Source organism: Camelina sativa, chromosome 14, assembly GCF_030686135.1.
Source record: "Camelina sativa cultivar CO46 ecotype springtype chromosome 14, ASM3068613v1".
Classification (NCBI taxonomy): domain Eukaryota; kingdom Viridiplantae; phylum Streptophyta; class Magnoliopsida; order Brassicales; family Brassicaceae; genus Camelina; species Camelina sativa.
The window spans coordinates 15,530,452-15,553,506 of NC_141893.1; the positions used below are offsets into that span (position 1 = coordinate 15,530,452).

Consider the following 23,055-nt stretch of genomic DNA (forward strand, 5'->3'; position numbering starts at 1 on the left):
TGTAGCAGTTGGATAGAATAGGTTACGCACCACAGTAGCATACCTTGGGGAATCCATGCTCAACCTCAGGTTGAGGTGGGTATTTCCTCGACTCTGCATTGATGAACGTACTCTCAGCTTCATCCATAAGAATCAAAGCTTCTATTTCTCTCTCCGCAGTGTCCATCGAGTACCTATCAGCCTGATCGGATGACTCAGGCTGCGAGTAGCTATAGTCTTGGCCCATTTCTGAGTTAACCTGCAGATAAACAAGAAGAAGCAGATTAGATTTACTAGAACAAATGTTAAAAAGAAGTCACAATCTGATTTAAAACATGAAAGAAACTTATATAGATTCAGATTAAAACATCGAATACAAACACATTGTTACTAGAACATGAAACAGGAAATACAAATCAAACAGGAAATAGAATGCATACAAACAACAAACACATTGTTAATATCAGAAATACTGGCATCCTTTGAAGTGTTGAGCCATGCGGAGATCAAGACTTCATCATCAGCAGGAGCCCATTTCTTTCTCTCCTTTCGCTCCAATGGTGTTTCTTGAGAAAGAGTTGGCGCCTCTGAAGGTTGGGAGCTATGCGGAGGCATTTGTGAGCTGCTCTATCCAGAAGGTGGATAACTTTCCCAACGAAAGTTTTCAACATTAATCCCACCTTCTTCTTGACTGTTAAGCAGGTTTAAGTAAGAAGAAGACTGATATAATGGATTCGTAGAATCCATATGAAGAGAATGGATTATAGAATGAGTAGAGAAGAGAATGGATTAGATAAGAGAATGAGTAGAGAATGAGTAGAGAAGAGAATGGATAAGCGAGTAGAACTGAAAGAGATTTATAGTGGAAGAAGAAGGTTAAAAGGGGTTATGATAGAAAGAAGATGGTTGGGGTTTAGTAGGTTAAAAGGTAACTTGCAATAAGTAACAAAACATAATGACCTAACAACCAATGTCTAATCACAATTTATGACAAGTACACTTCACAAATGCATTCAATTTATGTGACTAAACAAGAAACTATGAACAAACCAGCTAGTTCGTATACATTACACATCAAGCATTAGCCGGAGAATCTGAGCTTTTATGACTTACTACCAAAGTAGTTTACAACTAAATCAAATATCATAGAATAATCGATTGAAACAAGCTATACACAGAGACTAATCCGGTAGTTTACAACTACTTTTGTTGAGTTAAAACCAGAGAGTAGTTTACAACTAAATCAAATATCACACAATAATCGATTGAAACAAGCTATACACAGAGACTAATTCGATAGTTACAACTACTTTTGTTGAGTTTAAAACAGACAATAAACTATAGCTAAATCAAATATCACACAATAATCGATTGAAACAAGCTATACACAGAGACTAATTCGATAACCCTATACATCAGTGACCATAATAATCAGAGACTAATCGATAACCCTATATCGATAACTCTATTTCGATAATCGATAACCCTATTTCGATAACCCTATTTCGATAATAATCGATAACCCTATTTCGATAAACAGCGATGATCAGCGAACCTATAATCAGCGATATCTCAAATTGGATGAAGGAAAAACACCTTATTTCGGACGATTGAACCGCCAGACAAGCTTCGGGAGAGACAGAAGATCGTCGCGGCTTGAAATCTACGATGGTCGTCTCGTCTCGGCTTCGGAAGACACAGAACTTCGGGAGTGAAGATCGGACCAGCTTCCGGAGAGAAGATCGGCTACGGGAATTCGTCGAGAACTTCCGGTGAGAAGATCGGATCGCCTTCGGAAGACACAGAAGATCGGATCGTCGTCGAGATAGAAGAGAGAAGTCGCGAAGTTTCTCTCAAAAAATTGTTTTGTGTTGACCCTAGACAAATTCTTCTTCCAATCAGAAACAACCACGTGGCCAAGTCGACGGACGAAAAACGTCCCCTTTTAAGATACGTTTCTTCGTTAATGGGCCATTTTTCATTTATTTTAAAAACAAAACTCTTGGGGGACGGCCCATGGGGACACTGATGCACATGGTCTAATAAGATTTACATTTCATCACCTCCTTCAAGAGGGTCTTCACATATCTCCAGATACTCTCTGTCGGGAAACCGAAAGCCTCTCCAATTTCACTTGCCAACCTCAAGCAAGGCCAATACATGTGGTGAATTGCTAAATGGTGTGTACTCATGAAATGATCGATGAATGGAACCTCTTGAGAAGGCTAACGTCTTTCTTTATCCTAGATCTCTACTGTCATGTCCTCTGTGCTTTATGGAGTCATCCCGATCACTCTGTAGGTGTAGATTACCTTATTGCCTGCCAAGTTTTAAACTTGAACCTCTTGTAAACCTTCTTGTTTAATGGACTTGACTATCTTATCTTTTTTTTTTTTTTGTCTTTGTACATGTTTTACTAAGATTTTGTATCATGTAGTTATCGAGAGAAATCCATTATAAAGAATTTGTAGTTGGATGTTGGTTTTTCTAGATTGAGTTTCTAAAATTGGTGGGTTTGTGAAACTTGTGTTCAAAGCATCCACAATTTATAGTGGAGGCAACCATTTCGATTAACAATATGATTTCTATATGTGAGTTTGCATTTGCATTTTGCTCATGAAATTCTAATAAGTAACAATGTGATTTAATTAAAAGTGTACCGTGCAAACAAAAAGTGTTTCATAGTGCACTTCCTCTAACTGAAGTTTAATTACCCAAAAGAAATAATTTGTCTTGCTTAAAGGTTTCTTCCTTCATCTTGGTTACGCGGAAACTCATCACAAGAGATAAGAGACAATGACGGATCTATTAATTAACGTTTTTGACCGGAATCATTATAATCTCTAAACTAACTATAATTCTTATATTTTGAAAAAAAAACTTATTACTACATTTATTTGCTATGGTTTTGCTTTTGTTTTACATATTATTTTCTAAATATATTTTTTTCCAAAATTTTCATTTTACCAATAGATATATAATTAGTATCAAAATTTGAGGATTCAGTTTTATAGATATAACAATAAAAAAAAATTCACTTTTTTACATTAAGTGCAGCGTTTGTTTAAAACTTGTGACATATAATCATATACATAAAAGTAAGGTTTCACTATCTCCTTATTGGTCTATTTAGCATTTAATTTCTAAAAAATATTTAATTTTAATTAAATAAAAATATAATAATATACATTAAGCTATACTTTTTAAATCCATACTTTACTACTAAATTGTAACTGAAATTACAGAAATTATGAATTGACTATTTTTTTCCTTTCATTTTCATTCAAACATTCTATAAATTATAATTATAACTTCTCTAATTTATTTTAGAAATGTAACTTTCATCTCTTGAAATCCTATTAATTACCATTCTCACATCATCATCCAATATATCTCAAATTCTAAATATTTATTTGTTTTGTTTAAGTTGCATGAATTCAAAATTCATGATAAGAGTGTGACTACATATTTTGCTAGATTTATCTTATATTTTGTTCAATTTTATTTCTTTGTTTTTATGTATTTCTTCATTCCTTCTTTGTCTTCTTATTATTTTTAATTTCCAATTACATATGTGTAATAAAGTATTTTAGAAATGTAACTCTCATTCCTTGAAATCCTATAAATAATCATTCTCATATCATCATCCACCATATCTCAAATTCTAAATATTTTCTTTGTTTTGTTTATGTTCTTGCATGAGTTCAAAACTCATGGTAAGAGTGTGATTATATATTTTGTTAGATTTATCTTATATATTGTTCAATTTTATTTATGTTTTTATGTATTTCTTTCTTCCTTCTTTCTCTTCTTATTATTTTCAATTTTCAATTACATATGTATAATAAAATTTTGGTGGCTGTAAAAAAAAATTATCAATAAAAATTCAACAACACTAATTTTGATCAAAGATCAAGCTAAATAAATCATCTTCATTCATGTATATTGATTTTATTTTTAAAAGTATGCAATGTTCTAACAAAATAAACTATTATAATAGAATTATTAAATCAAAATTTTTAACTCTCTCTTACCTCCAAAAACTCTCTCTTTCCTCCAAAAAATTTGTAGTAGATTTGTTTGTATACTCATCATTTTATTTAGTCCTTGTGATCCAAAATATAATTATATAAAGATCATTATAATATTTATTTTATTCAAAATTTTGTAATTTAATGATTTTCTATAGAAAAAACAATTTGATATTCCATTTCCAAAATTTTACTACAAAGAGAAAATCATTAGAATTTAACCTAGCAATATAGCATAAATTAAGGTGAACATAAAAGAGATTAAAAATTAAATTAATCTTTGCAATTTTTATTGCAATTCATATGATTTTATAGGAAATATATTTAACTGATACTTAAAATATAATTTTTGAATGTAATTACTAAATGTTTGAGGCAAATTTTCGATATCATAGTAAATTTTTATTTCTATCATTAACAATTTTTTTAATTAACTGGTATAATTTTCCGCTTTTCTGAAAATACCATTTTAAAAAACTTTATTAATAAAATCTTCTCAGAAATTCACATAGTTTTATGATTATTACATAAACTAAAATGAATTAACATAACTAATACAATATGTAACACCCGTACCGTCTCAAAAGACGGAACAATATGTAATCCATCCGGTCTGGCCAAAAACGTTTCTTTCTTTAAAATTCACCAACGAACAAACTTTAAGATGCAACTCTTGAGACTTATTAACCTGGAAAAAAGGGATCAAACTCTGCCCACTGGACATACAATAATAACGTTCCAAATATAACCAACAACTATTACTTAGCATAGTTTCAGAATGATGATCATTCAAACAAACAAGCAAACATCTTATTTCTCCTCATTAACTTTCATCTTATTTTATGCACTGTCATCGGATATCATTTCATCTTATTTCTTACATTACTTAAAAAGTTTTACTTTCCTTATAGGTTTGGCCATTCACACTTTTTCTGACTCCCAAACCCCCTTTCTTAGAAGACCACGGCCAATAGCTCGATTCTTCCCCTGCTCGTCAGCGGTTTATGACCTGCAATGAACCCGTCGGTCCATTACAGTCCAACATCCTCAAGTATCCTTTCTTTTCTCATTTCCGTTATACGTTCATAGTAATTTTTGTATTATAATATATACATTAATTCATAACATCAAATCGTATTACCAATGTGATTCACATGTATCATGTTACTAGCAACCTATTTTACCATGCACACAAATACACACAAACACTTTCAATCAATAAACAATTCTTAAGTCAATACTCAGCAACTATCGAAGAGTACATAAGGAAAGAGGTTACTGTTATCCGCAAATACCACCCTCACCTTAGCCTTAACTTATTGGAGACAGCTCGTCGCCCTGCTTCTATTTGTCTAGCCACTCCTGAAAGAAATAAATGAATTCCAAAACGGAAAAGGGGGGGAAAGCTCTCCGTTCCTGGTTCTCGCTCACTTTTTCTAAGTAATGGGGAAAAGGACTTCCACCTTGGTTCTCCATCAACCAAAATATATAAACATGCCTCAAGAATACTCCAGTAGAGCCTCAGCTCAATCCAACCTCGTTTTCCAAACCAAACAATGCAACTTGTTACAATTAACTCTATGAAAATCAGTCTCTAAAACAAGCAATTAAATCAAGAACTAACCGTTGGAAACGCAATCCCACCGCTCATTAACTAGCTAGTAGTATCATACAGTTCTGTACCAAATTTCATGACGATCCGACAAGTTTTTGAACCCCAATCAATGCCTCGAAGAAGCCAACACGAAACTGTTTCTAGGGTTCTAGATATGACAAGATCAACAGTTACTTGATCCGAAAGAAACGTTCGTAACTTCTTGAATATGTTCTCGATTCAAGCTCTCTCAGCGGCTATAGATTCTTGACAGCGAGACTATTCTAAAGAAATCTTAGTTGTGAGATAATTACATCGGTTCCGCCAGGAGTCAGCCTCGAAAAACTGGAACTTGGATCTGCCTCTTTTGCTTGTTTGTCTTCCTCATTCTTTCTTGTTCTTCTTTTCTCCACTCATGGTCACTACGGCGACCACAGTGATTGACGACAGACACAACATGAGTCACCTGACCCACCAATGCTATACACCCCTTCCGCCCAACTCGTTCTCTCTCTTCCTCTCACACCACCATCGACGCTCCGCTTCGCTTTTCTTTCCACGCAACCAGTCCCACCACCGAGGCTCAACCTCGTCTCTTCCCTCATGAGTATGCGCCGGCTAAAAGCCAAGAAGGTTCCCCTGCTCCGGTCAGCTCGCTCTCCTCATCACAGATCCGAAGTCACCAACTCACACAACAAACAACGACACCGCAACTCTACAAGTAACCACAACACGACGACAACATCTCCATCTCTCTTTTCACACCAATGACATCTGGCAACATCCTGCTTCCTTTGATAGCTTCAACATCTACTAGGTTTTGGTGTGTGCTCCCGATCCCTTTTGCGGCGTCCCCCGTGAGAAGGAGATACATATGCTTATATGTATATGTCCACAACAAAACACAACATACCTTGTCGTTTTATTACTCACCCCATTTGGGCTTTTAATTGGCTGAAGCTAATAATATAAATGACCCAATAAACTATAATGGAGTGGGGTGTTACACAATAACCCGCACATATACGGGATCAGCCCCGGCTCTAGACATGTGCGAGCGGTGCAGTAGCACCGGGTCTATCCAATTTTTTGTATTTTTTTCTTTATAAAATAGGGTCCAAAACTTTTTTTCCAAAAAACATGGGAAAAAGACCTTTTTTTTTTTTTCCAGCTCAGGGACCTCGGTAAACTTGAGCCGGGCCTGTACAGGATATTATCTAGTGAGGTTAAAAATCAAGAAAAATTCCTATTCTCATTTTGGCCTGATGACATATAATGAGCTTAAAAACCACATAGCCATTTTTTTTTAATATTTATTTTGCTAAGTGTTTATCATCTCAAGTACTATATGAGTACACAATCATCCATTCACACTTCAATCTTACTTTACTCATACTCGCATCATAGAAGGAACATCAACGTCACCAAGTTTCTTCATTTCTTTTTCTCAATTTCAATTTCAATTTCTAATTTTGTTATTGTTTTAATTTTAAAAATTTCGATTACAATTTTGGTAATTATCTACTCTAACTTGTTCATTAATTACAAGAACTTATTGGTAAATTTCAGCTATTATCTCCGTGGGTGTTCTGGTGCATCGAGCTTCGAGAATACATTCGGAAACTTAAAAAACGTGAATGCAAGGGATGACGCCACTTTCTCCGTGAACGTCAGACTTCTCGCACGATTAGTTTGATTTTTTTTCTTCATATTATAGCGATATAGTATTTTTTCATGTCTATAAATTTGCTTTCACTGTATTTAAAAATTTGGCTTGTTATAATGTAAGCTGTATTAATATTAACTAATTATTTTGTAAAATGTAAGAGTTTTCACTACAAGAAAACAGGCAAATAGCGACTACACTTAGCGACTATATATGTAGTCGTCAAAATTACCGACTGAATTGCAACTACATGATGACTCGGTTGCGACTGATAGAGATTAGTCGCTATGTCGTCGTTAAATTACGACCAAGGTCGTAGTCGTAATTGTGGTCGTAAATTGACGACTATTTTATGGCTAAGTTGTTGCTTGAAAGTTACAGTGGTAATTTAGTCGCTCATTTAGCAACTACGCTAGCGATGGGGAGAAATAGTCGCTAAATTAATGACTAATAAGTGACTTTAAAAACTCAGCAAATTTTTCTTTTCTGTTGTACTTTAAAAACTCAAACAGCAAATTTTTCTACCACTTGATCAACTAAGTGATAATCTATTAGTAAAAACCAAAGGAAAATTAAATGACATGTTACCTTGCTTAAAATCTTAAAATATTGTGTGAAAATATTAAAATTTTAAACCAAAGGAAAGCTAGCTTAAAATCTTAAAATATTGTGTGAAAATAATTATTTGGGCAGTTGCTATTGTGAAAATAATTATTTATGTATTTTTGAATTAACAACAACATTTTATAAAATTAACAACATAAAAATAAATTGGGCTAGGCCCAAATCCAGTTAAAATCTCATCTTCTTCCTAAAGCCCTGTACGACATCTCAATCGATCTCTCTTCTTCTAATCTCTTCGAGGAAAGCAACGAAACCCTAAAGCCGCCTTCATCTCCTCTCATTCTCTCTTCTCAATCTCTTCGTAGTCTCTTCTCAGTCTCTCCTCAGTCACACGATGCCTAATCGAGGAAGAAAAAGAAAACTTGTTCGTAATGTTTCTCAGAGTCCCGGAGGGTCAAGACTACGGCCTACCAATCTACCAAGTCAGTACGACTTCACGCCGGCAGTCCAAGCTCCTCATCCACAGCAGACACCTGAAGAAGAAGTCCCCATTTTGCCACGACATTCAACGCAATCCTAGATCCGGGACTATCCTCCGCCTCAACAACTATTTCAGGGCTCCTTTACTCGCCAACCTCAACCTCAAGTACGCCGGTCTCCTTCAAAAGAAGTTAACTACAATCCAGCGACTCATGCAACTCTTCAAGATGACCCTCCGCCTTCTCCAGCTCAACGCTCTCGGACTCGTAGTCATCCATCATTCCAAGGCAACAACTTCGAAGAAGAAACTGATGCGGTGTTGCCGGAGCTCCAGGAGGACGTGGTTCACGCTCTAAATGCCCTGCTTCTTGTGCCAAACAGGGATAAGTTCACCACGGTCCTCTCTCCCACACCCATACTGAACACCCAATGGTATGCTTTTTATCTCTTCTCATGTATTGTAATGGTGTTTTGTGAATGTTAGAAGAGAAATCTGTAGGTCAATGCTCGATAACGAGAGTAATTTTATTATGATTTCGTTTGGTTTATTGAAAATTTAGGATTGTGTTTGATGATCTAAGTATAGTTAGTATAGGTTTTGCTCTGTTTTTGGAAAGATCTATTGCTTGTGTATTGAGACTCATGTTTATGTTTACTGATTCAAGTATAGATTGTGTTCATGCATCAAACCGTAGAAACTTTTTCTGGAGATTCATGTTTAGGTTTTTTTTTTATCCAAGTATAGGTTTTGTCTATAGACCCATCTTTGCAAAATGATCTTTGTTTTCTCTTGGATTCTCATGATCATGTGGTTCTATGTTCCATGAGTCAAGATAGTTTTTTGTCTTGGTGAGTCAATGTTTTGTGAATATGCGTATGCGTATTGTTTCTTTTGACTCATTAACTGATGCCTCTTGTATTGTTTCTTTTGCTTCATGTGTATGGAGGTTTACTCGTGACAAAGGATCGAAACTTGTTCGGAAGATTACTAAAATTATTCTAAACAAATTCGAAGGTCCCTTCTATAGCTGGACATGTGTGCCGCGGGACAAACAAGAGAGATACTTCCTTGAGTTTGCGGTAAGGATTTATGTCACATAGCTTTACACGTCTTCTTTTCACTCACAATAAGCCTTATGTCACATAGCTTTACATGTCTTCTTTTCACTAACAATAGCTCCTTTTTTTTTTCTAGAAAACCCACACCTGGGATCCTTTGATAACCGGAACTGTTCAAGCTTATTTTGAGGAAATCAGTCAAAAGCGGATCAAAGACATGGTTAGCACTGTGAGGACTAGTCGAGTTCAACCAAACTGGATTGGAAACACTCTCTGGAGAACGATGGAGGATTACTGGGACAATGAAGAAGCACAACAAAAGAGTAAAACCTACTCTGATGCCCGTATGTCTGACCGTAACGGTCTAGATCCTCACGTCCACCTCTCAGGGCCAAAGTCGTATCGACAGCTTCAAGACGAAATGGTTAAGTAGCTGTTATTTTTGCCACTTTCAATTCTTACATAACTGCTATTTTTTTTAGTTAATCTCTTCTAACATTGCAGGTTGAGGAATTGGGAAGAGAAGTCCGACTTGGTGAGGTTTTCATCAAGGCACATACAAAGCCTGATGGTACATATGTTGATCGGAAGGCAGAGAAGATTGCAGAAACATATGAGAAGACTGTTCAAGAGAAGTTGTCTCAGCTCGAGGCAGAGTCTTTTGTTGTGTCAGATGGAGAATCACGGCCACGAGACCTCATAACAGAATAATATACAGAAATTTTCCTTGAGGTAACTTTTTTTTAAAACCAATACACATTTATAGTCTTGGAGTTTAATTTGTCATCCTCTAATCTTAACTTTTCTAATATTTTCAAGTCCACTGAGAAGGATTCAAGAGGAACACCTTATGGAGTTGGAAGCCTCAAGGACTGCCTTGTCAATGGAACGCATAAGCAAGTATGTGGCTCTTCTACCTTTGTGGCTCTCGAAGAACAGTTGAAGGAAGCTCAACGCATGATAGAAGAACAAGCTGCTCAACTGCAGCGGCGTGATGCAGAAATTGCTGCGCGTGAAGCTGAGGGAATGTGATCCGCGGTTTCTGAATTTCGTTGCAAGCCATTCAGCTAAAGAGACAACCACAAAACCTCTTCCCCAAACTGATCCAACTCCAACTCCATCAACTGGATAAGGTACTCTTCACTTCTAGCTCATCTTATACAATCAGCTGGATACTTTACAAGTATTTTTGCAATAGGTTTCAAATGGGTTCGTTTCTTTTTACTTTCTTCAATAGTGAGCTTAATTTTTCTTTGTACCTTCATCTTTACAACTTGGAGAACCTTAAGTTATTGTGGATTGCAAGGATCAGTTCCTGATTTGAGAAGGATACAAGCACAAGAAGCCTCACTTGGGAAACGATTGGAAGAGGCCTTTCTTGTTGTTTTCTTGATAAGTGTTCTTTCTTTTTGTTATCTTTTGTACTTGGGGTTGTAATGAATATGATGTTACTTAAGATGAGTTTTGTTAATGTAATATTAATTGTAGTTATTTTTATAATTGTTCAAATATAAGAATTAGATGTAAATCCAATTAAATAGAATTTATAAAACAAAATTCAAATATAAAATTTTATATAAATCAAAATAAATATTTATAAAGCGAAATTATTGTCTTATAACATGAAATATTTATATATAATATTTTTTAAATACATAATCGTAAATTAGTCGTCAATTAGTCACTAAATTTGGTGACTACATTAAGACTATTTAGTATAGTCGTAAATTTAGTCGTCAATTAGTCACTACTAGTGACTAATTGACGACTAAATTTACGACTATACAAAATAGTCTTAATATAGTCGTAGCGTAATCACTAAATTTAGTGATTACTTTACGACTATGGCGACTAATTTTACGACTATTTATTTTAGCGACTCTCGATTAACGACTACTGGTTTTAGTCGCTGCTTAGTCCTAACACACCTTATAGCGATTAATAGTGTAATCGCTATTTGCCTGTTTTCTTGTAGTGTTTAGTTAAGAAAGTAATAGATTTATGGGCAATGTAAATGAAAAATGTTTTTAAAACTAAATCTTGTTAAATATGTTAATATCAAAACTTCTAAAATGATATGTTAACTTATATGAGTTTATATGTGTAAATGACCGTGCAACAACACATTTTGATGTTGTTTTTAAAGGTTTGAAATTGTAAATTTATATTAAAAAGTAATTGATGTTATTATAATAAAATATATACGGGAAAATTTATTTAAAAAAATACAAGTTATTTTTAATTTTGAAGTTTAATACCTAATAGATTTTTGTTGGAATAAAAACATTTAATATATTAAATTAGTTTCAAATAATATATATATATATTTTTAAATATTGGTAGATTTGAACCCGCAGCTTAAGATACATTAACGGCCGTTACACGGAATTACTAACGGTGTTAAATTTCAGCCACACGCGTTTGAATATTATATATATATAAGCTGTTTACGTATCTATACAAATATGTTGGCATCGTATATATTCGAATTCTTCTACCAAGTAAGTACCAACGCCATTATGATTTATTTTCTTCTTAAGATTAAGAACTCAAAAAAATTATAAAGAATGATTCTCTTTTATTAAAGAAAATAATTCAAAACTAAACCTTCTTCTCACAATCTCTCAAACTCATAACTTATGCAACACATTTGCATCTCTTTCTAATATTTTTCAGTCAAGTCACTAATATCTCAAGTTTAATAACATGAGATTAAAAAAAATTCAATAAAGTGTACAAATGTTTCTACACATTACTAAAAGTATATCCATTACATCTATACACTTAATAATATGTAGAAACTTCTGTACACTTAATAAAGTATACATATATTTGTACATTTAATAAGGTATACAGACATCTATACATTTAATAATATGTATAGACACTTAGTAATATGTACAGACACTCGTACACTTAAATAAAGTGTATGGGTACAAAAGATATAGATAATATATTTAAAAATTATTAAACAAAATACATATCAAATTATAAGAAAAAAATATAGATTTTTTTGGTATCTGAAAAGTTTTCTAAAAAAAGATTATAATAACAACTATTTAAATAATTATCACAATTTTTCAATCTCACAAATGGGTCCTACATAACTCTCTTATCTCACACACACTCACACACAAACACTCTATTACCTATTTTGCCAATTATAAATAGTGTTTGTACTAAAACACTAATTAAATTTCCAAAATGTACTATAATGCCAACATACCCTAAAAAAAATCTGAAACCACACAAATTCAAAACATAAATATTAAATAGTTTAATTAAAAGTAAAAGCGTAAAAAAATAAACTTTCAAAATCAAATTTTTTGACCAGCATCACCATATATTTAGGGATTTTAAATTTTAAGCTACTAATTATATTATATTTTTTATCATTATATGTATCATAATTCTTATATTTTCAATTTCTTTATTTATTAAATTTTGAAATTATAAAAAAGAGTTTCCGTCGCGTTTACAAAACGGAAACGGAGTTTCCATCTTGTTTCTGTGACTTGTTTCCGAATTTCCACGAGTTTCAGTTTCTGAAACGTTTCAGAAACGGGAAACGCACCTCAAAAAGAGTTTCCATGCAACATAGGTTACTTGTCAAATATTTCTATATAAAATTTAAACAATAATAGAAAATTATAATTTGAACATGAAGAAAAATATAGCAAATCCTGTTATATATTTAAAAGAATCCTGTTATATATTTAAAAGATTTCTATCTAAAGACTAATTTTATTTATATAAATATCAAAGAGAAATCAAACCATAGGTAGTAAACACGTCAGTTTCTCGAACCCTCTCTCCCTCCCTCTCTCAAATTGAAATTCACAATAACAACACGATCTACACAAATTCCTGAAACGATGATGGCGTCGTTGCAGCGCCTGGTTCTGTCAAAGGCTCAATCTGCGCTTTCCTTGGCTAGAAGTCGAGGTTTCGCCACCGGTAATGGCTTCATTGTTCCTCGACGTCCACTCATGTACCGCCAAATTTCTCAATCCATTAAAGATTCAAAAGTTAAAGGTGTTGAGGTAACACATATATACCTTTCATAGTTTGTTTTTACGACGTAGAAATTGTGTTGATTTTTTCTTATGAAATCGTACTTGTATTAAAACCTCCTTTTGAAGAAACGTTTGAACCACTCCATCGACGGATCGATATCGCCAATAGAGAAGCTTCGAATCTCGGCAGGGTATGCATGTAATCAGTTTTTAGTTATTTTATTTTATTTGGCCTCTCACTGTTCTCAAACATCTTGTAATATGCTCTAAGCCGTTAACTAACATCACCTCTCTCACTTGAACAACAGAAATCAGAATGAGATGTTATTTCAAAATGTAATAGAGGTATATATAGCTTTCTCCTTTTAACTCATGCATCTTACACTTTACACCTTGACATCTAGAAGGATCATTCATTAGATATTATACATATAATACTTTTTTTCTGGGTGTTACAGGGATTAAGAGACAATCGTTTCTCCATAATATCTGCACGAAAAGATATGGTCAGAGGCCTCCGGTTGTTAACAGTTCCCCCGCTGACAGGGGCCGCACTCGCATTAGTATGGGATCCCGTGTTCAAAAGGAACGAGCCAACTTCTTAATTGCTTTAAAGGACTGTTTTCTTTTCTGTTACCCGATTTTTTTAGAATATTTGGTTTTCATGTTATGAATCCTTAACCCAGTTGATACATGCATACACAGGATGTTAAGTTTCTTTTTTTGAATAAAATGTAAAATTTATTCGAAAAAAAACTTTTTTACATCAAGGTGCAGCGTGTGTATATAAAAACTATGAACTGAAAATGTTTATATAAGTTAAAACTGTAGTGCTGTGAGGCTGGTCTTCTTCATCTTGATGCTAGCCAGACCGTCATACGACCGCTGTCTTGTATGGAGAGCAAGCGATTCCTGACTTGTCTATCGAGTTGTTTAATGAGAAAATTTGATGGAGTCGGTGGTTCACCATGGCGTCTATTATTCCGCTCCTTCCACAAGAAATGGACTGCAGCTTGAAACACATACCTTAGTAGGAACAGAGTATCCTTTCCTTGAGATGCGTCCGTTAAGAGTGTTAAAATGGTGTCCCAATCTGGAGAGAAAGCGGTCCTTAAGAGCGTCGAGGTGAGTCCTGTCCAGACATCCTTGGAGTAGGAGCAGGCGAAAAACAGATGGTTACGTGTTTCGTGCGGGTCGCGGCAAAAGACACAGGAGCCATCAACCTGTGTGTTCCATTTCTGCATTCGATCACCTGTCGTAAGACGGTTTAATATGGCAAGCCAGACCAAGAATGAGTACTTTGGTGTGGCATGGGAAAACCAAAAACCTGCATACCAACTCGTCTGCTGCTTACCAACTCGGATGGATTCCCATGTTTCCTTTGTTAGGAAGGTTGTTTTGTATTTGTCTCGCTTGCCTTTCCAAAGGACAATATCCTCTGTTTCCACCAAACCCCTGTTGCGCAAACTTTCGAGTGTTCCCTCAATTTGATTGAAGTAGTCAACTCTGTGACGTCTCGGTCTACTGAGCAGAGCTTCAGCTACAGTGGCATGTAAGTTTATACCCATGTCAATGCAGCCACGCTGACCTGCACTGCAACATCAATCAAGCGACCTAACTGCGATGTTAAGTTTCTTTTGAATGACATTTGAGATGTTAGTTTTTCATTCTCTTTTCTCTTCGTCTTTCTTTCCTTACTAATATCTATACGGATGTGTTCATCAACAGAGTTTTATACCGAAATATCTCATTCTTGGATATCAAATTATTTTAAAAGAGTTTTAGTTCTTTTAGATCACTTGCCTCGTTTAACAATAATCACTCTTTTAACGGGTATTTTACTTCCAAAGCTTGATCTCAATTGTTATATGTTCTGATATCAGTAAATCGTAATATGGAAAAGTGGGATTTCTTGAACCAATGATCATTTAATCGTAAATTTATTTGATTGCTAGGAAGTGGATGATTACAATTAGTGACCACGGAATTATCTTGTAGGAAGACTTTGATCTTTCTAAAATACATCACATGATTTAGTTAGTAACACTTGAACCACCCTCCCTCAGACAACAACACAATGTTACGAAAGTGAACACAAACATACAATTAGACCATACTCCTGTAAGCTGTAAAACCCCAAGTCCAGTCCATCAACAAGCTAAGATAGAGCCCATCTTAGCTGTAAAACCCCAAGTCCAGTCCATAGAGCCCATCTTAGCTTGTTGATGGACTGGACTTGGGGTTTTACAGCTTACAACTCCCTTTGTTTATAGTTAATCCAAGTTTAAAGTATTTCATACATATTAAGAAACCAAAATTAAATTTTATAATAAATGTATTAATTTTTGTGATTTAACTCTAAACGAATAGTACTCGAATTATTTGAGAACCGATTATAAATTTTGAGACAAACTTGCGTCAACTACTCATCAAATAATATTGTGTTTTCTAATGAATTCTTGTTCTTAATTTTGGAGCTGAGGCATGACCAATTGAAAGGAGGGGTCGCATATGGTCCTTTGAGTAATCCATCGGCCATCAACTTATATGCAGCCTCAGTCATATGAATGCCATCCCAGGCTACGTACTTTGAAGGATCGTTACAAGATTCCACTCCTACACTTCCACAACTTTGACTAAAGCTGAAGTTGTATGGTCTTCCTACACCGCAACAAGCGGACAAGGTTCCGTTTATGAATCCTGAAAATATCATTGATTTGGAAACTCGGTTAATACCGAATCAGTAAATTGGTTGTGGAGAGTTAGTGGAGGAATGAAGAAGGCTAACTGTATTTGGCTGGTTCTTGGCCAAGACTCAAGGAAGCATTGTAGTAGTCAGCATATATGATGTTGACATGAGGGTTGAGCTTCCTAAGTCTCTTGATTTCTACCTGAAGCTGCTCGCTGTGGTATTCTCCAAACTTGTTCGGCCATTTCAGACATCCTGTTAAAGGATCATATTCTTCCATGTTTGATGTTTGATATAATGTCAAATATGCTACTGAGCATCCAATAGGGAACCCTCCCGGCACCAGAAATGTTCTTCCCCCCATACCAATCAACTCCTGGATTCAACACAGTCCCAAAGCAACAAACATAGTTTTTAAAAACCTAATTAATCAAATCTATTTTACTCGTTATTGTGGCTTGCATATCAAGAATCCTATTAAATCTGTTACCGTAATGGCAGAAGAAATAGTACTAATCACAAACGGAACTAGCTCTTTGACCTCATCAAAGGGTCTGCTTTCGAAGAATGGGAAATTATAATCATTCGCTCCAATCTCTCCCATGAGAATCAGAGCATTTCCAATCATATCTCTACAATCTAAGAACAAATACAAGTGAGATCAAACCACTTAATTAAAAACAAATACATAATAATTACTCCACTAAAGTCGATCTTATAAGATTTCACTACCTGATGGCAAGCCACATAGATTTGGTAAACTCTCCTTGAAGATCTTAAGCTGAACTCCTAAACTGATGTTGTGAGGACAATGGTATCCTCTCTCCTCGAGAAAAGAACTTTCCAATGCCGTTGCTGAGGCTACAGCAAAATTAACTCCTTTCTCAAAGTTTCTATTCTTAAATCCGAAGTAAGGAGGAACATAAGGAAGCCCCAAAAATTCAGCTGTAAATAAAAAAAATTGGAGCATCACTTAACAGTTTACATTGTTAACTTGCAGTTCAAGAAAAAAAAAAGAAGATAAACATAGAAATATTTTACAGAAGAAACACTAACTTAACAAGAACCTACGCCAAAACAAGAAAACAGAACCAGAGTTTACATAAGACAAAAAGGAAAACGAAGAAAGAGCCCTTAGATCTATTACTACCTGAACAAGATTCTTTTCTAACACAAGGTTTTGTTTTCTTTGACTCTTCCGAGAGTTAAAAACACAGACTGATCACAGTCAATTACATAAAGAAAGAGAAGTACCAATGAAGTCAATGATGAGGCGGCCATCGGAGTAACGACCAGTTGGGTGGTGGAAGAAAGTTTCTCCGTACGGTGGAAACGCGCTCATAGGAAGATTGTTTCGGTCCGAGAGACCGAGCAAGTTCCCGGTGTCGGCAATCGAATCGCCGAAACTGATGATGGATTCGAAATTTCGGCATTGCGATTCCGAGCATACGATAGTGACAACAAAAAGAGCAGGTAAAAAGATCAGGCTAACTATCCCCATCAGCACATGAGAATCTAGCGACGCCAAGTGAGAGGTCACAACTCACAAGTGACTTTCTCACTTTCTATCTTGTTGTTTGTTTTGTTTTTGTTCTATTTTATTATGATTTGTTATTTTCCAAAACTAATACAACTAAATGTATAGTTGAATTGTGATTACTCAGTGAGTACTGTTTCTTGTTGCCTTATCAATAATAAGGGTGGGGCAAAGCAGTTCACTTTTTATGGCCTACAAAACTTTTGTATTTGTATCGTTTAAAACGGGTACTTTGACTTTGAAGTTTTAACCACCCTCTAGAAAATATCTATTTGCAACTGAGAAGTGGACGGAGTATAAGACAACTAGATTTGTTGCAAAAATACAATAAATTTGCTCTCTTCTCACCTAAATGCAAATTTTACACTGTGTCCACTCTTCGAACGTTAATACATTCACCAAACCACTAACAAGGACTCGGTTTCAATAAGCTTGTTTCAATAATATCATAGGGAATATAGTGAGTTCATATGTAGGATAAGTCATTAGTGTAAAGCTTGAGCTCATAAATGACCGTAATGTAATTTGAAGTATTTAGAAAAGTGAGACTGTGTCCATTGCTTCCGCCTATAACAATCGATGAACATGAAACACATTCATACCCAAAAATAAATCACTTGATGAAATATTAGAAACCGAAGTTAGGGTGTGGTTTTGCAAGTTGCCCATTGTTGCAATAGATCGTTTTAATTGTAATATTTTGTTGATTTTAGATGTAGTGTATAAAAGAGATATTGAACTGAAATAGAGGAAAATACAACAAATGAGAAGAAGATACTTGAGGAAGGTTGTTTCTTATATGAAAACATGATTGTGAACTTAGAACATTTGGAACAACGAGTAACAATTTGATTATCAAAACTAATAGTATTAACATTCAAATCTAGTCTAATAATTAAGAGTAAACAACTACAAAAATGATCATTTTTTCTTCTCCAAATGCATCTTGTCTATACCTAACATATTCTTCCTTTCATTTTTTCCTCTTCTTCAGTTATCTTTGTTGCTGAGAGTCGCAGTATTGTGGATAGTTACACCTGCAGGGATGATTTCTCACCTGCAAAAAAATTGAATTTATTGTCTCTCAACTGAAAAAGCACATAGTGGTCACAAGTATGTTTTCTATATATTACCTTTCGAATTGTGAAAGATACTCTTCTGGGACTCCTTCTAATAACTTTGTCCTTCACCTTGTCAATCTATTAGAGCACAGTACAACAGTTACCAACTAATAGAAATGCAGTAACAATATCATGGTGAGAGCCAAGGAGATATCCAAATGAAGATAGTGGTGATAAGAATACAACCTTGTGATGAGGAATGTAATGATTCCAAGCATAGCGTGCTTCCCCGGATAATAATAGCATAGATCGAGGAGGAAGATATAAGGCCTTCTTGATGCAAGAGGAGTCACCCAACTTCTCAGCATCAGCACTTGAGGCTTTCCATGTGGAAACAGAGTATTTTCTGAATTCCATTATACAAGGACCAGCTAAAGAAAGGCTGAAAATACAATCTTCAAATGCTGAATGTGTGTCAATGTGAGGCGATAAACCCACCCCAGATGGGTACTCATTTACCTGATATTTTCACAAAAATCCCTCAGCCTTCAATGTAATTAAAAACATATTAATATAACTACAGAGAGTGTGATGATGTACCGTTAATTGGTCCAAATCCAAACTTGACTGGTCGTTATCAAGGTTCGGGAACAACGAGATTCTTTCGAGTATAGGAGAAACAAACGATGGAAGCTCCCCGAGACGCTTCTTGGTATCAACATTTCTTGTCCCGTAACAAAACTCATATCCATAGTGTTGAACACGCCGTTTAGCAAGACCAATCCAAGGCCTAGCATCAACAGCTGCAAGCAATTGCTAATAAAGACAGGACCCAATAAGTATAACCACAAGAGGTTAAAAAATCAAACACCTTAAGCACCATTGCAAAAATACTATGTACCTGTTCTTCTTCTACACTGACAAATTCAGGTATTAGGAAAAGCCCTGGGATGTTCAACTCTGTATCAACTAAAGACACTGGAACACAATCATTCACCTGCGTCTACATGTTACAACCAACACATAAAGATCAAAACTTTGAGACCTATATAGAAACCTAATCATGATACGATAAGACCCATGAATGGATCCAGTATTGTAATTGGAAATACCTCGGAAGCTAATTGAAGAACTGAGTATCGAATATGCAAAGACCGTCCTTTAAGGTCCGGGCATGGACGACCACTCAAGGCTTCTAGAGCAGATTTCGCCGAGAAAGGATCGGCGAAAGATACGATGACGCGAACGCCGCTCTCGTCGGCTGCGTATACGCCTTTCACTTCACCGAAATCAGAGAACACCGCCGCGATTGCGTCGTGTGATAGTCCAACCGCCGGTCCACAATTTGCGACGTATAGGTTGGATGAATTTGGTTCTACGGCATCGGAGGAAGGTGATGACTGCGCCGGACGGACGAATCGTGGCTGAACCATTCTCGGAATAATTGACTGTAACTTTCTCCGATCGACTGAGGTGTTTTTGTTTCACGGCGAGTTATCTTCGCCGTAGGTTCAATAAAAACGACGACGTTTAAGTGTATAATGGGCCTCGAGGCCCATTTGACGTTGGCATGGCTAATTTTGTTTTGTTTCACTTTCTTTACTATTCATAAAACAAATAAATTTTGAGGAATATTTTTGTCTTTTTTTTTTTGTTGTTAGTCACCAAATTCACACTCTTGAAAGAAAAAGGTCAAGAGGAAAAAAATTGTAAAACAAAAATAAAATTGGGGCAAAAATGGTTAGGGTTTCGTCAGGAAGATGAGAGGGAGCCCAAGTTAGGTCAGAAATGGTTTCATTGCCTGTGAATTCTGTAGTGAAGGGCCACAAAAAGAAGTAAACCTCATTACCAATCGAGTCGAATCTAGGGTTTGCTTGGTAGGCGCCATGAAACGTAACCAGGATGAGGATGAGAAAGACACAAACCCAAGTAAGTCAGATTTTGATTCGCTCCCTCTTGATCTAAAGATGGCTATACTGACTAGAGTGCGTGCCAAGACTCTTATGAATTCCCGATGCGTGTCAAAGACGTGGTCATCCATCATCCGAAGCCATGGATTTATTGATTCCTACTTCTCTATGTCCTCGAAGCAGTCACGGTTTATAGTCGCTTTGAGTAATGGTGTATTAACCAACTCTGAGGAGAAGCTTACCTTCTTCTTCTCGTTTCAACACGACGAGGGAGAGGAGCATCAGTCTTCTTCTTTGGTACCCAGCTTCGAGATGGCAATTCCCGCCACCTTTGCATACTACAGACAATTTTTGGCTTCTCTCCATGGCATTCTCGCTGTGAAAGCAAACTCATGGATGATGATGTGTAACCCTAGCATGGAGCAAGTCGTTAAGTTACCTGGAGGTCCCACTCAGCCCACTGCTTCTTTTGTTGGATACGATCCGATTGATGATCAATTCAAAGCATTATCATGTTCTTCAAGAATTCTGAACGATTACATTGGTCATCTGGAGCACAAGGTATTAACAGTGGGAGGTGGTCAAGGATGGAGACCCATTAAAGGTACCCCTTTACCTTATAGGACGAGTTCAGCTAGTGTATGCATCAACGGTTTTCTGTACTATGCTGCTTTCTTCACCCAAACTACAGGTCAAGCTTTTGTGCGTTTCGATGTTAGATCTGAGAAACTAAGTTTCATCAAAGTACCTAGTGATGTTGTGCTAAGGGGGGACGAATCAATTTTCTTAGAATACAAAGGGAAGCTAGCTTCCATTGTGAGACACCCTTATGCTCGTTTCACTAGTTTTTATTTGTGGATACTAGAAGACGCCGAGAAACCTGAATGGTCAAAGCAAACATGTGTTATACCCTCCTCTGTGTGGGATGATATTGAGTGTGGTGAAATATCTTTTCCTGGCACCAACAAGGCTGGTGAGATCATTATCGCCCCAACTAAGTTGTCACGCAATGTTCGACCCTTCTACATTTTCTACTACAATGTTGAAACACAAAACATAAGAAGAGTTAGGCTCCTAGGAATTGGAGACAGTGAAGAGTTTAGGCGCTCTTATGGATTCCATGATAGACCCGAGGATTATTTTGTTCTGATCGCACATCAACACGTCGAGAGTCTTGGCTTTTTTAAAAATCCTCTAATTTAACTTGATTCCAAGGATCCTCTAATGTAAGAGAGCATTGAAAACTCTTGTCTTTTATTTTATTTTTACTTTTACTTTCAATATTTATTCAACAACTGAAGAACTCAAATCACTTACAATTTCTCCTCTAATGTAGAAAACCAATAAGTTATATGATCTTCACTTCTTTAGCAATAGACCAGAGGAAAATACAAAAACTCTTGTATAAATAGTAAAATAGGTACGTACGTGCTTTGTCTATCAATTTGGAACCTTGAAAATGAAACCATTTAGTCTTTCGTTTGTTCCCAAAGTGAAACCTTCTAGTATCATGCTTCTTTGTCTCTTTTTTCTGCTTCTTTGATTCACATCCTCTTTTTGTTTGGAAGCTTCTCGTATTACTCTTTTTTGAGCAAGACAAAAAAACAAGTAAGGTAGACTTAGATCTGCTCCCTCTTCAACAGATTACTTTTCTGACAAGAACACCGGCCAAGTCTCTTATGAAGTTGCGATGCGTGTCAAAGATGTGGTTTTTTATTATCCGAAGCCGAGGATTCATTGTTTCCTTCTTCTCCATTTCCTCGAAGCAATCGCGGTTTATAGTCGCTTTGAGTAACGGTGTATTCACCAACCCTGAGGAGAAGCTTTACCTTCTTCTCGTTTTTACAAGATGGAGAGGAGTCTTCTTCTTTGCTACCTAACTTCGAGATGGCAACTTGGCAAGTCCCACCAGCTTGTAATTGTGCCTACTAAAACTTATTTGCTTCTTTCAATGATATTTTCGCTGTTTAAGCACTATCTATGCATGTGGTTGATGAAATCCTAGCGGAGCAAGTCGCTAAGTTACCCAGTACCACAACTTTCGTGGGATACGATCCGATTTGATAATCTATATATACAAAGCCTATTATCCTTTCGTACAAGAATTTGGAACGATTCTAGTGGTCATATGCAGCACAAAGTGTATTAACATCAGGAGGTTGAAGCTTCTCGTATTTCTCTTCATTTCATGAAAACTGTAAATACTAAACTAAAATATAAAAACCTATATAATACACTTTCTTCTTCATTATTACCTTTAATAGTGATATTAATAATTCTATAAACATGAAATAGGAAACATTATCTGAATTTACATATGTGTCAAGTTATTGGTAAGGCATATGCATTTCTTCTTCTTCCACTTCAAATGTTAAAGGAGAAGAGTAACATAAAATTTTACTTTTTTGTCTTCCCCCATTAACGTATTTGATGTCTAGTAACTCTAGTTTAAGTCTTTATACAAAATCA

At 35.6% G+C, this 23,055-nt stretch overlaps 4 protein-coding genes, 1 long non-coding RNA gene and 1 pseudogene across 8 annotated transcripts; 2 read left to right on the plus strand and 4 right to left on the minus strand.

The window, feature by feature from the left end:
- Positions 1-4,461: 4,461 nt before the first annotated feature.
- LOC147928260 (uncharacterized) lies at positions 4,462-6,094 on the minus strand. The gene is made up of 2 exons (XR_015580848.1): positions 5,315-6,094; positions 4,462-4,698 (listed from the first exon to the last, which is right to left on the minus strand). It is a non-coding gene; the product is annotated as an uncharacterized LOC147928260 (long non-coding RNA).
- A 7,058-nt stretch (positions 6,095-13,152) lies between these two features.
- LOC109128688 (uncharacterized) lies at positions 13,153-14,145 on the plus strand. Its single transcript, XM_019235529.2, has 4 exons — positions 13,153-13,416; positions 13,516-13,580; positions 13,698-13,734; positions 13,848-14,145. Exons 1-4 carry the CDS (start codon positions 13,249-13,251, stop codon positions 13,992-13,994), a joined length of 417 nt encoding a protein of 138 aa, XP_019091074.1. The 5' UTR covers positions 13,153-13,248; the 3' UTR covers positions 13,995-14,145.
- A 95-nt stretch (positions 14,146-14,240) lies between these two features.
- Positions 14,241-14,957, minus strand: LOC147928261 (uncharacterized). Its single transcript, XM_087486081.1, has one exon. The coding sequence runs from the start codon at positions 14,955-14,957 to the stop codon at positions 14,241-14,243; it is 717 nt and encodes a 238-aa protein (XP_087342207.1).
- Positions 14,958-15,711: 754 nt separating this feature from the next.
- Positions 15,712-17,771, minus strand: LOC104741762 (GDSL esterase/lipase At1g31550-like). 2 transcript variants are annotated; one of them, XM_010462677.3, is made up of 5 exons: positions 17,333-17,771; positions 16,811-17,023; positions 16,569-16,717; positions 16,178-16,454; positions 15,712-16,089 (listed from the first exon to the last, which is right to left on the minus strand). In XM_010462677.3, exons 1-5 carry the CDS (start codon positions 17,577-17,579, stop codon positions 15,812-15,814), a joined length of 1,164 nt encoding a protein of 387 aa, XP_010460979.1. In that variant the 5' UTR covers positions 17,580-17,771; the 3' UTR covers positions 15,712-15,811. The 2 variants fall into 2 exon arrangements, with proteins under 2 accessions (XP_010460979.1, XP_087342577.1); XM_087486451.1 differs by having other exon boundaries at positions 16,620-16,717; positions 17,333-17,736.
- A 622-nt stretch (positions 17,772-18,393) lies between these two features.
- On the minus strand, positions 18,394-20,268 carry LOC104741763 (alkylated DNA repair protein ALKBH8 homolog). 2 transcript variants are annotated; one of them, XR_015579142.1, is made up of 6 exons: positions 19,789-20,200; positions 19,578-19,679; positions 19,277-19,479; positions 18,923-19,195; positions 18,749-18,814; positions 18,394-18,672 (listed from the first exon to the last, which is right to left on the minus strand). XR_015579142.1 is itself a non-coding variant. In XM_010462678.3 (6 exons), the coding sequence occupies exons 1-6, from the start codon at positions 20,107-20,109 to the stop codon at positions 18,610-18,612; spliced, it is 1,041 nt and encodes a 346-aa protein (XP_010460980.1). In that variant the 5' UTR covers positions 20,110-20,268; the 3' UTR covers positions 18,394-18,609. The 2 variants fall into 2 exon arrangements, 1 of the variants encoding a protein (XP_010460980.1); XM_010462678.3 differs by having other exon boundaries at positions 19,277-19,492; positions 19,789-20,268.
- Positions 20,269-20,359: 91 nt separating this feature from the next.
- Positions 20,360-21,946, plus strand: LOC104743698 (putative F-box protein At1g32660 pseudogene; annotated as a pseudogene). Its single transcript, XR_015580943.1, has one exon. The product of XR_015580943.1 is annotated as a putative F-box protein At1g32660 pseudogene (transcript).
- Positions 21,947-23,055: the final 1,109 nt, after the last annotated feature.